This window comes from Suricata suricatta, chromosome 13, assembly GCF_006229205.1.
Source record: "Suricata suricatta isolate VVHF042 chromosome 13, meerkat_22Aug2017_6uvM2_HiC, whole genome shotgun sequence".
Taxonomy (NCBI): Eukaryota; Metazoa; Chordata; class Mammalia; order Carnivora; family Herpestidae; genus Suricata; species Suricata suricatta.
The window spans coordinates 23271222-23284679 of record NC_043712.1 but is presented as its reverse complement, the minus strand read 5'-3'; the positions used below and the strand labels follow the sequence as shown (position 1 = coordinate 23284679).

The window sequence follows — 13458 nt, the reverse complement described above, 5'->3', positions numbered from 1 at the left end:
ATTACTCGATAGTGGCTATCCTAGCCGACCACTTCCAAAAGGAGACTGAGGCTCAGGATACCCATCCGGAAGCAAACTGGGGTCCTAGTCACCCTCTTAGAGTGAAATGTTCTGGAAGACAGAAATAGAACATGGAGACAGGGAAGAGGAACAGAGGAGCAATGAAAGATGCAACAGGCCACATGTGGTGGCCACAGTGTGTGGGTCTGTGCCTTGTTAGTGCAACGCTATGTAGAACTCTGATCTGCTCCAGCACCCAATGCACTGGCTCTTAGTGAGCTGGGTGCCTATATTGGGAGTTAGTACATCAGAGTGATCTAGTGCACAGATCCAACAATTTCAAGGGGGTCATTATTGCCTTTTCACTTGGGAATAACTTAGGCCCTCATTTTTATCTTTTTTTTTTTTTTTGGCCTTCATTTAAGAAAAGATGAAGAACTACACTCCCAGTTTAAAAGATTTTCTTAAAAAAAAAAAAAAAGATTTTCTTGATTTCTGATCAGAGGACTCTTTTCTGGATGAATAAGGGGACCAGAAAGGGGATCGATGAAATATTACATGCAAAGTGTATAACTCAGGGCTTGGCACACAGTGGGTGCTCAGCATATGTCAGCACTGAGGATGCACAGAGGGGACAAGAGGATGCACAGAAGGGAAGGCAATGGACCTGGAGGTCAGGAGACTGCTCAGAGAAGGAACATGGGAATGAAACGTAAGAAGTGGTGTTGAGGAAGTAAACAGTCAAGAATGTGATCATAAATGAGCAATGTTACTAACGGCAAACAGGACATGGGTCTGGCAGAGGTAACAGGGAAAAGGGAGTCACAGGACCTGCAAGAGCTCTGGCTCTTGTCACCCACGGCTCTGGAGTCCCTGTTCTGTCACTGACTGAACAGGACATGATTTTCAAAACTGTAAAACTTCTCTGAGCTTCATTTTTCCTTAATTGTCAAATAGAGATAATGGAGGCAAGCATTCACTTCATGATGTTATTATGAACATTAATAATGCAACTCAAGTGATAAGATTTGTGCCTGGTGCACAGTAAGCACGCAATTAAATTGGTACAATTAGAGAATTGTGTCACTGTCACCAGGCAGCACTGTAGTAAGGCTAAAAATATGCACAGAATAACTTTCTCTTTTTTCCTTGCAGTTTTTGGAAGAATAGCAATCCTCGCTCTGTGCTAAAGGGGTACAGGGTACGGCAAAGCTGAGAGTGGAAGCAGTATACCACAGAGTTTTAGATTTAAGTATTTTAAATTATAAGGTACTGATGAAACTACATGATCAAAACTCCAAAATACTGGGTATATAATCACTCATCTCTCAGGTTCTCTGGAGCCTGAAATTCAGAGATGCCAGGAATTGTTCATTCTTATAATCCAACACAACTTTATCTGGCACACAGTGGCATACACAATACAGTTTGAATGGGTTACCAGAAATCACTAGTTTAATCAATGCAGGCATATTTCTTCCTTATAATCATACCAATGAAAGATCATTCTCTCATTTCATTTGCTCACGGATATCAACCCAATTATCCACTGTTTGGTTATTCAAATTCAGTAAGCATTTTCTATCTTGCCATCAAGGAAAGACATGATGATATACTTCACCAAATCTCTTGTTAAAATCACAAAAGCTCTGACTTGTGGCATTTTTTAACAGTGGTTACATAAGACCTGTGCCGGGTGAATGCATGGTGCCACTGGAAATTACCCTTCCCTTTCAAACTATTCACAACCATATGATCAAGCATCTACTATGCAAATTTACAGGAAAATCTGCATCAAACTCATCAGGCTATGATACGTATGTAACATATGGTCTTCCTCTACTGTCTACTTCAATCTTTTCTCTTGAATAGAGTGTTTGCCTGTGCTCAGTCTTCTGGAACCTCTTTCTTTTAGTGATTCTTCAAAAATCATTGACATTGTTCTCCAACTACATCTCCAGGCTTTCCCATCACTCAGCAATTTAACAGAATCAAATTCAGAAGACTCTGGATGCTCTTTTCCTCCTATGTTTTGGTAGCTCAGTTGAGCCAGCTCAGCAGGTCTGATGTAGCTCAAGGGATAGGACCGACACCAGCCACAGAGCTGGAAGCTCCCTGCCTTTCTAACAAGGTCACATCCTCATTCAGAAATCTTCCATCGTTAGACAGTCCTATCTATATGCAGAGCGACACAGGGCAGGCTTCCCTGCAACTGGAAGCCAGGCTACAGTGCATCCAATCCACCGGGGCTCCATCTAAACATACTTCTCTCTGAATAAAAATTCCAAGTTCATTCACAATCAGTCTTTGTCTAAGTCTTCCTTTAATAAACACTATTTTGCATTTATACCGTACACTACTAAAGGTGTGTGTCCATGCCTCGTTGATACAACTGTACTGCTGATCCTTAAATAACATGTTTGAACTACACAAGTCTACTTACATACGGATTTTTTTTCAATATGGTACAGTATTGAAAATGTATTTTGGGGGCGCCTCGGTGGCTAAGTCATTTAAGCATCCAACTCTTGGTTTGGGCTGAGGTTATGTTTTAATGGCTTTGTGGGTTCAAGCCCCACTTCAGGCTTTATGCTGGCAGCATGGAGCCTGCTTGGGATTCTCTCTCTCCCCCTCTCTTTGCCCCTCCCCCACTCACCTCTCAAAATAAACAAACAAACTTAAAAAAATGTATTTTCTCTTATAATTCCCTTAATAACATTTTCTTTTCTCTGGCTTACTAAACTAAGAATATACCATACAACAAGAACAACATACAAAGTATATGTTAGCTGACTGTTTATGGTATCAGTAAGGTTTCTAGTCAACTGTAAGCTATTAGTTAACTTTCTAGGGAGTCAGGAGTCATATATGGATTCCTGGCAGTGTAGGGGGTTGGTGTCCCCAAACCCTCATATTATTCACGGGTCAACTGTATATCTAACTTCTCTGCACCAAGAGCTTGAACTGCTTTCAAATGCCTGGTTAAGACTGAATCCTTAACCAGCTCTCTCCTCTTTACAAACTCTAAGATGAAACTGTTAACTCTCTTACAAGTTTGCTAATACTTTCATTCACCCTTTTCTGACCAAAAGGGTGTTCTTGGGAAGAGGGCGAGAAAGCTTAAAAAAAGAAAAATGGGTTGGTTGTTACTTTTCTAAATCAAGAAAACTGGCCAGAAAACCCAGGATCTGATCAGATGACCTCCTTTTAGTGGAATGAGATTTGAAGCAAGGAGGTTGGGGAGAATGAGAAGCCACAGTCAAGAAGCTCTATGCCCTGAGAGGACACAGAGCTCTAGACCATAGACAAGTAGAGTACATGTGTCTAATAAGAAGGAAAGAAGGCAAAGAATCCAAAATCAAATTCTGCCTGCTCCCAACATTTCCTTACACTGGTTCTGCCCTCTTTTCTTTCTAAAGGTCAAACAGGAAGGCTCTCAGATTATTGTTCCCTCAGGCAACAACAACAAGCGTCACCTCACCAGTGTTCTGTACTGCCCCCAAGACACGGCCAGGTAGTAGGGAGGGCAGGCCGGCTTCCAGAAACACAGAATATAAAATTACCAATCGGGCATAGTATCCCCCAGCCCTTTTCATTACTACCTAACCTCTCTTGAAACCTCTGTCCCAGAGACCCAGCTCCACAGTAAAAGGTACAGAAACCTGGTCGACCCTGGATTTCCCTGTTCCAGAAGGGAAGGTCATGCTGTAAGAGCAGACCTAGCCTGCTGCCTAGAAACAGGGAGAAGCTGCTTCTGCGGAAACCTTCCATTCCCCACTGGAAAAAGCAGTGAGTCATAGTCACACACAGAAACGTACAATAGTGGCGTCACATTAAATCATCTGGAATTCTTGGCAGTAGAAATATTAATTCAATATTTTTATAACATTAAGACATGGTTTTATGTCTTTGACAGTGCCTGCTGATAATAGATGTTTACTCTAACACTAATTAAAAAATGAACACTATATAGGTAAATAGCAAACATTTGTATCCCAACACTAGTTCTATTAGAGGATATTAAAATTAATTTAGCAATTCTTTAAAGCATCACAATGAGAAACTAAATACAAGACAAAGTTTCCTAAGGTCATTCCCTTGGAAACTTGATGTAAAGAGTTAGAATGACTAGACCAATCTTTAATCAAGTAGGTCAAAAAGGCTTTCTTTTTACTGAGTTGGTTATTATTCAAGAACTCCAGCTAATGTAATTTTCCCAAATATGCATTAGATACTGTGTCTCTCTCTATTCCAGTGTTAGGAGAGCTATCTCTTCAAATAAATGAAAATACACTTTCTTACACCTTTAAACTCTTCCTTACATATTTTAATTTAAACAAATAATGTTTATGACCCTAAATCCATGAGAATTTCTTTCCAACGAATATTTGTTCAAAGTCAAAAATGGAAATACTGATTTACTGAAGGATCAGCACTACCTTTTTTTTTTTTTTTTTAACTCAAATACCTTTAATTCTCCATAGTTGGAGGGACAGAGGTGAGAAGTACATTCATTTTCCAAATAAAAAATTTCACAGTACACACATTCTCCCATCTCATTCATAAGTAAGACTCCCACCCATAGGCACTGAAAAGCTGTAATCCCACAAGCAAGAGCCATACCCGTGTGCATGCACTCATGTGAAAATATCACACATACTAAATTGCACTGAGGCCGTGAAAACATGCAACTTAGTAATGTGCAATATCTCCACCAGAGCAAGCAGAATGGGAGCATCGGGGAAGAAGGATGTGATGCAAACATTCAGGACGCAACATGCTCTAAGGGGGAAAAAATGGTTTGGGGGTTGGGGGTGCATGCCACTAACTCAAAAATTCATGAAACGAAAACCCAAATGAATACACATACATATTCAATTTAGAAGAACACTTCTTCAGAACTGAGAATTGTAAGTGAGGTTCAAAATCATCAAGTAGCCACACATTTCATAAGGCAAAGCTCCAAAAGCCAAGACACTTTCGCTGGCTGGTCATGCAGTGAACTCCCAATTTCAATTCCACTTTTAACTTGTTGATGGACCATATAAGATGGTTGGATGATTTCTACTTGACTGGAACACTGATGACGATGAATGATTGATGTTTATAAAATCTGATTTCACTGATAATTTGCAGACTGAACTGCACTCACTCTGAGGACTCCATAAAAACATTTTCATAATCACTTGTACAACATTTTTCCTCTTAAAGTCTTTATCCATAATGAAACATATCCATCTTGAACACAATTCTTCGGAATGAAAAATCTGACAAGAGCTCTTAAAACCAGAATTCACTGTTATCTTACATATGTGAGAAGGTTCTGCAGAGGCATGTATGCAAAACCTGTGCATTCTAGGTCTTCCATTTGACCCAGGAAAGAAAGACAGAAAGCGCTGAGACTGCTAAAATTGTTTCAAGTTAGAGTCTTTAATGTACACAACCTGATACAGCCATGGTTACACAAGTGGGCCAGACCAGTTAACGAGTCCGTACTGAATTTTTCAACTTCGAGAGGCTTTAAGATTATAGTTCTAGTACTGAGAGCTTAAACTTTTTCCTATATTAAAAATATGATAAAATAAATGGGTTTTATGCCAGTACGCTTTGGAATCAAGACATGGGCTACTGTTACAGCTCATAATTAGTCTGTACAAATAAGGAAAATCTAATATGTAAAAAGGCATAGATTTCTTATCTCTGCAAATGACCACACTCTTTCTAACCTCAAATTCCCTTGTGGGCCAAAGACCTGAATTTTTTGCCATCAGCCTCATGTGTCTCTTTAGTCTTAACAGCACCACAAATTTAATTCATCATCTTCTGCCCCGACCAGCTCCTCCTGGAAGAAGGCAGGTGGTATACCAGAAGAATACAGGTTTTCGATCCGCTAAACCGACGTGCAAATCACAGCTCTGCTTACCAATTCCAAGCAATCACAACATCAAAGTATTGTTTAAAACAAAGGAGTCGGCATATTTGTATGAAAACAAAAGTGACTCAGTGACAGAGGACGGTCGGCCAGCAGTTCACACTGACTAAGAAAGCAGAACAAGAGAAAATTCAAGAATTGTGATTTGAAAACAGAAAAGCTTTTGTGAGAATAAGAGTCAGTACTAACGAAGGTTACTTCAGGAAAATGAAGCATCATCTTTCTTAAGTTCTTAATGGAACAAGGTAGCTATTTTTCTGTAAGGTTTGACTTAAGTCACACTGACTAAAATGATTCTGCCAGCCCTTTTATTTATTTTTAAACATTTTTATTTATTTTCTTAGAGAGAGAGACAGAGTATGAGAGGCAGAGAGAGGGGGAGACAGAATCCAAAGCAGGCTCCAGGCTCTGAGCTGTCAGCACAGAGCCTGACGTGGGGCTCGAACCCACAAACAGTGAGATCATGACCTGAGCCAAAGTTGGACACTTAACCGACTGAGCCATCCAGGCCCCGCGGTCAGCCTTTGATAGGGTTAATTCACTAGTTTCATCCTACTGGGAAGGCTCAAGGTTATTTTTCTTTCTGGTTACTTACACAAACTTCTTTAAGTCAGATAGATGTCACTAGATAAACTAACGAGAATTTAATGCTAGAGTTTTCAGCATTTTATTTACCCAATAAAGATGATAACCAAAGGTCGTGCAGGCTTAGGCTTAGAAGGAAAGCTAAAGCCAGCAAGTGACTTCCTTGAAGACAACTTCACCCTGAAAACTGTTAGAGTAGATAATACATTCCCAAACGTGGAATCTTTACACAGATGGCCGCATGCGGATACCCAACAGCACCAGAGAGAATAAGGGCATTTTTAAAATTCTACTTGATGGCTAATAAGGGAAGCAAGATATTGATGAAGACTTTACTCAGGCCTTGCTAGTAGGAAAAAGAAAGAAAACCCAGCAAACTTTCTATGGAAGAATATATTTTAAGAAATGTGTGTTATTTGAATGTAACTGAAGGTTTTCGGGAGACCAAAGTGGTATCCTCAACCAGCTGTTAAGTAAACACAATGAAGAAATAAGCCAAGATCAGAGAGAATTATCTAGTCAAATCAAGATTTCTATGGAAGACTAGTTCTAAGCAATGCTTTTTGTTTCATAATTTTTTAGGAGTTTTATTTTATTTATTTTTGAGAGAGAGAGAGAGAAGGAGGGGCAGAGAGACAGGAAGACAGAGAATCCCAAGCAGACTCCACACTGTCAGTACAGAGCTTGGTGTGAGGCTCAAACTCACAAACCGTGAGATCATGACCTGAGCAGAGATCAAGAGCTAGATGCTTAACTGACTGAGCTACCCAGGTGCCCCTAAGGAATGCTATTTGTTAAAAATAAGTGGAAACGTAAATGCCAACCAAAGATTCACGATTCAAAATAAGTTTAAGGCCACCTGGCTAACAACTTATTATAAAAAGAAACTCTAGTGGATGATATGAGGATTTAATTTGGGTAGCTATTCATAAGCTGGAAAAACGCAGTAGAATCCTAATGAGTTCCAAGCAATGGGGGGAAAGGGTGGAGCTAGGTCGGAACTGCAAAAGGCCTGTCCCTATCTGAAATGACAAAGAGGAAAAAGGAGGGCAGAAACCAGTGAGCGTATGATGAAAAAAATGCTGAGGAATCATCTTATTCAGAAGCCCAGCCTGCAATACACAGACCCCAGAAGATATGGGAAGTTTCCAGCTGGAACTTGTGATGCACGTCCAGCCCATGACTTAAAAATAACCAAAAACTTTGCATTTCCAGTATCCAAGCCAACTTCATGCAAAGGGCACAGAGCCCAGCTGCAGAGGGAGAGAGGAAGAAACAGAAAGACCAGCTACTCTCCTCCCCTGGAAAAAGCTGCAGCTGCTGAGCTCCGAGAGAAGGGAAGATATATGTGTGGTGCAAGAGGGGGCTCTCCCCAGCAAGCGGCATGAGACCAGGAGCCGCGGCTAAAGCAAGAGCCTGCAGGGGTGAGGGGGCCGGAGCTCACAGGGCTGACGGCAGGGTACCGAAACTGAATTTTTCTTATCAACACTTGTACTGCTCACATTATCCATTCAAAAGGAAATTAAAAATTCTGAAAATACCAGGGTCCATCACTAATTTGGCACTGACTGTTATTAGAAAGGCTAAGACTGAAAATAGGCTTCTCACAGAAAGCAATGTCTGAAGGAAATAAGAACAGCACAAATCTTATCCCTACCTGATGGCTTCTTCCACAGACTGGCCAATAATATTAGAGGAAGGCCCTGGCTGAGACAGTGGTGTCAGGCTTATCACCCACTTCACTGGCTTGTAGTACTCATCACTGGAACTTAATAGATAAAATAGTGTGGTCAGGAAAATTATCTGCAAAACAAAGGACAGTATCTCCTAAAAAATCACATTTGGAAACTACAGGAAGGAAACACACATGGAAGCAAGAATGTGCTTCACTGTGGAAGGAGAGGTAACATGCTCTTGTCTACATGTACATACCAGAGAGAGCACAAAATTGAGAAGGGCCGTCCCACTGTAGAAGAGGATGGTCAGGAGTGTGGTGACGGTGGTGAAAAGCAGGCTCACGTTCCGGCTCATAACAATCCACAGAGACTCTAAGATCTGACGAAGAGGAAAAGCAGGACATCAAAACTAATCCTAAGGAAAGAAATTCCTACGGCAATCTACTGTGCTTTCAACATGAGTGCGTTAGTACCAGAAAGTGAAAAGACAAGAACAGAGTATATTATTTTATGGGGGGGAAAATATGTATCATCTGAAAACATTTGAATGTTTAATAGTAAGGAAAATGAGTAAGAAAATAATGGCGAATCTAGCTCCAAATCACATTAGGTAGCCATTAAAGATATCTATGTTATAACACAGAAAAACATTTTATGACATAACGGTAAATTTCAAATGCAAGAAATGGGACCTCTGTGTAGCTCAGTCGGTTAACCTCCCAACTTTGGCTCCGGTCATGATCTCACAGTTTGTGGTTTTGAGCCCCATGTTGGGCTCTGTGCTGACAGCTCAGAGCCAGGAGCCTGCTTCAGATTCTGTGTGTGTGTGCGTCTCTCTCTGCCCTTCCCCCACTGCATTCTGTCTCCCTCTCCCCAAAATAAACATTAAAGAATCATAATTAAAAAATTAAAAGTAAAAAGCAGGAAACAAAAATGTTATACAGAGCATGATTGTAACTATGTAAAAATGATACGTGTAGAAAAAAACACCTACGGGAGAATATGCCAGAATGCAACCCATGTAGGATCACAAGTGCAGACCTGAACATTCTAGTATTTGTCTTACTAGCTGCCTTCCCCCTTTGCCATCTCCAACTTAGATTCACCTACAAAAACAAAAGCATCACTTCAATGATTTCACTAAAATCACAAACAGAACAGATAGGGTCAAGGGCAGAGCTCTATAGCTGAAAATCTTTCTTCAGATAGATGAAGACCTTACTGACTTCCTTTGATCCATCACCTGCAAATTCCTAGAATCAGTTATTAAAACGGTCACTGATGTATGTAAATACTACTAGAAGAAGATGTACAGACGCTGTGGCACCTGTATGTTTTCATTTCCTGTCTTTTCAGAAACTCAAACTCCCTCGTGACAACATCTGTTCCCCGTGACAGAAGCAATGCAGATGATACCATCTTCATTCTGAGGACAAACTGAAGCTCAGAGATTTTTAAAAATTTGCTGGCCTTGGAGCTAATAATTGGAACTAGAGGTGGGACCAGAAGTCTAACGTCTGGTTTTATTTTGGTGTGCCCTTTCCAAAACAGCAGCTCTGTTTTTTGTCATATGTGCAAGTTACACCATCTGCTCTATGAAAGGCGTATCCATTCCTTTCCTATCTCCAGTGTATCATTTATAAAGACATACTGTGTTGTCCCCAGCATTTCTTGCACACCTCAGCTCAGTCTTCATAGGAGAGCTTTTGCAGGCTAGTTTCATTTACAATAACTCCTTACATAAAATCTTCAAAATGCTTTGCAATGCCTACAAAAATATGCATGACTGACCATTTGACCTTGTGGAATAAAGAATGGATGAATAATGTCACTGATTCCAAGAAACAAACCAACAATACCCTTATTTGTGATTTTTACATGCATTCTTTTGGAGGGTTTCTGGCATTTTGGAATTTTTATTAAAAAATGTTTTAAATAAGTTTCTGGGTCACACTGATAGAAGTATCCTGTGATAATTCTTTTTTTTCCTTTTTTCTTTTTTTGTATATGTGCTGCCGAAGCAAACACCCCTGTGATAATTCTTAAGAAATTAACTGAATACATTAATTGTAGATTGGTAGTCTCCAACAACAATCAAATAACCTTTCTGTGTGCCCAAGGGAATTAGGAAGAATGGTTCAGACCATGAGAGTTATTGGATATTACAAGAAAAAAGTCAGAAATAAAAAATTCGATCAAGGGTTGACTTTGATGACTTTTTCTGACAAGACAGGTAGTGACATTAAAGAATGTGATTTTTTAATACTCAATAAAAAATGTCTTGATATTTAGATGATGTACAGAAATCAGTGAACCAATATTCCAAATGACCATTTCATATTACAAAAGCATATAAAAGTAAATGACCCATTTCTAGTCCAGAAAGATCAATGGACTTCAGTGTAAGACAGTACAAAAAGTTTATGTTGGTATGGTTTCAAATTCCTCATTGCGACTGACATTTAAGATGTATCATTTGTTGAGTTTTGGTGTAGTATCAAAGAATTGCCACAATTATCTGAAAAAGCCATTAAAAGACTCCCCTCTTTTCCAACTACCTATTTGTATGAGGCTGATTTTCCTCATATACTTCGATCAAAACGATGTATTCCAATAAAGTGAATGCAGAAGCAGATATTAGAGTCCAGACATTAAAGAGATTTGCAAAAAAGTAAAAGAAAGCCATTCTTCTCACTGAATCATTTTTTGTTTTGGAAAATGGTTATTTTGCAGATGCAAAATATGTGTTAATATATAATGTTATTTTTTGTGAATTTATAAGTATTTCCAAAGGTCTCAGGTTTAACTGCTAATAATAATCAATAGAACCCACATAAACAAAAACTCGAATCCTTAGACAAGAAGTTTGACAGCCATTGTACTAGAGTAAACAGAGACAAGGAATTATCAAACGCATAAACTCTTACTGAGGACATGAATTTCTAGATCTGACTCCACACTATGATAGCTTTAAGTGGGAAGAAGAGCAAGTGTGAGGCAGGGATGGGGGGAGGAACCAAAAGTTGTAAGAAAACCCTAAAGACAACAGAAGAAAGCACTGAAGGACTTCAAAGTCACATCTTTATCTTCATCTTCCATATCAGGAAGCCAAAAGATAATACCTAAAATTGCAAAACCAAGCAAGACCAGCATACATATTAGTTTGCAAATTTTGACAGAAACACCCAGAGAAAGCTAAAAGAACTAACAGCTGTTTCCAGAAAAATGAGACTGAAGTGGAGAAGCACAAAGCAAGGCACTGTTATTTTTTTAGTGAAAATCTTAAACTATTATTGACTCTCTGCTACAGTCATCTATTTGATAAAAATTTTTTAAAATCTAGCATTGCAGGGCACCTGGATGGCTCAATCAGTAGAGCGTGCAACTTTTGACTTCAGGGTTGCATCTGAGCCTCATATTGAGCGTAGGGATTACTAAAAATCTTAAAAAAAAAAAATCTAGCATTGCAAACCTCAACTTTTGTTAACTTGATGAAAGTCACGAGTCTATTCACATGAAAACTCCTCTCTGTGAAAAGCCACATGCCAGGACACTTTACAAAACACACTGTGGAACCAAGAGTGGTTCTTAAAACTTCACCAATTCTGCAAGCTGTTCCTTGCTGCCTTCAACCCTTTGGCAAACAAGGCAGAGGTGGGTGATGCATGGTGGGAAAGTGGGTGGAAGATAACAAGCTGAGCCTCGGAAGAACATCCAGTCTCTCTAATGTAACGAGCCAGATTTCCACCTGCCGAAGACTTTGTGTACCAGAAAGGCCATGCTCTCTCTAGTGGTCCAGCTTGGGGACATTCTAGTCAGCCCAAGGGGACAGAGGGATACCTATCTCGGAATCTGAGAGCCCACCACACTTCACATATGCCTCCTGATTCAGCATTTCTCAGTCACTCTTCAACCACAGAGAAGGCAGCAACGGAGCTACTCCTGAGGCCAAATGGTCTTTAGACATTTCCTAGTGCATTTAGAACTCTCAAAATGGCAACATGCCGTGGCATTAAAAACAAGCTTACTAAAGACTGCTAAGTGTGCAAAGAACACTGGAAATTAGAGTTTCTATTTTTATTTCTAAGTCCCGTTTAACTAAAAGTTCTATTTCTTACCGAAAGAAACGTCTCAATGTTCTCGTGAACAAAAGAGGCGATATCCTGCCAGTCCAGGATGTCTCCCAGCCAGCTATTCTGACGATTTATATGCATCTTGTGTCCTTTGTGCCTTCCAGAATGCGTTACATTCTATGGAATAAAACGATTCAGACATGAAATCTCCAAAAGCATAAGAAATATAAATACCCTATTTTATGTCCACTTGAGCACTTGAGTAGTTAGTCACTCAAAGGTGAAAAACTTGCATTATTTAAGAAATTAGCTAAGGACTCTACCTGAGGACCTGGAATATGAAATACATTTTTCTGCTTACCTTCTAGATACCACCTGACAGCTGAGCTCAAGCACTTCCTTTTTAATACATTTATGAATACCCTTCATTCCTCAATATGTATAACTGTACTTTTTTTTTCTCTTTTTCTTTCCTCTACCTTTTTGAGGGTCCCCATTTTTGCTTTTTTCCTCCTTTCCTCTTCCCCATTAATTATTAACCTTCCATACAAGATAAAGAAAGCAAGGGGGAGAGAGGAATATAAAATAAAGTACACTAAAAACTAATACAATGTTATATGTCAATTATATCTCAACAAAATGGAGGTAAATGAAATAGAAACAAAAATGGGGAGAAAAATCTAAGTCACCAATATGGAAGAGAAATACATTGACAAGAATGCAGGAATAATTAAATTTGAAAGATATGAATAAACAAAATGACTAGTGAGGTTAAAATGCAGAAACATAGGTAGGTTCTTAACATTTTGTATATATTCTGACACTGCTGCTGACAGCATAGTGATAGCAATCTTCATTATGCGATGAAGACATTAGGTCTTAGGAAAGAAAGCAATATACTTACCTACTTACAAACCTATGCTTCTAAAACACTGATCTCCCTGGACCATAAAAGGAAACTCAAAGAGGGTGAGGGGTAGAAAAAAGCTATTTGTAAACAGAAGTCCCAGAGTCCCACAGAAGAAATAGATACAACCTTTCCAACTGACCAGTTCTTCAGCAGATAACTGTCTAGGGATTCCCCAACAGGTTCTACCTTCTAGTCTTTGAAACTCATAAAACCAACAGGTTCCCTCAATTCATCCCAGGAATAAGAACAGGTCGCTATGCAACCAACTCAAATTTGAAATGG

The 13458-nt window shown here is 39.4% G+C and overlaps 1 protein-coding gene across 4 annotated transcripts in view; it reads right to left on the bottom strand.

The window, feature by feature from the left end:
- The window catches only part of TMEM245 (transmembrane protein 245), an 84858-nt gene that overhangs the window by 15462 nt on the left and 55938 nt on the right, over positions 1-13458 (bottom strand). For all 4 annotated transcript variants that reach the window (XM_029920945.1, XM_029920943.1, XM_029920944.1 and 1 more), the window contains 3 exons: positions 12312-12443; positions 8450-8572; positions 8175-8320 (listed from right to left, as the gene is read on the bottom strand). In XM_029920945.1, the coding sequence (XP_029776805.1) occupies positions 8175-8320; positions 8450-8572; positions 12312-12443 (401 nt within the window). The remainder of the gene's footprint in view (positions 1-8174; positions 8321-8449; positions 8573-12311; positions 12444-13458) is intronic.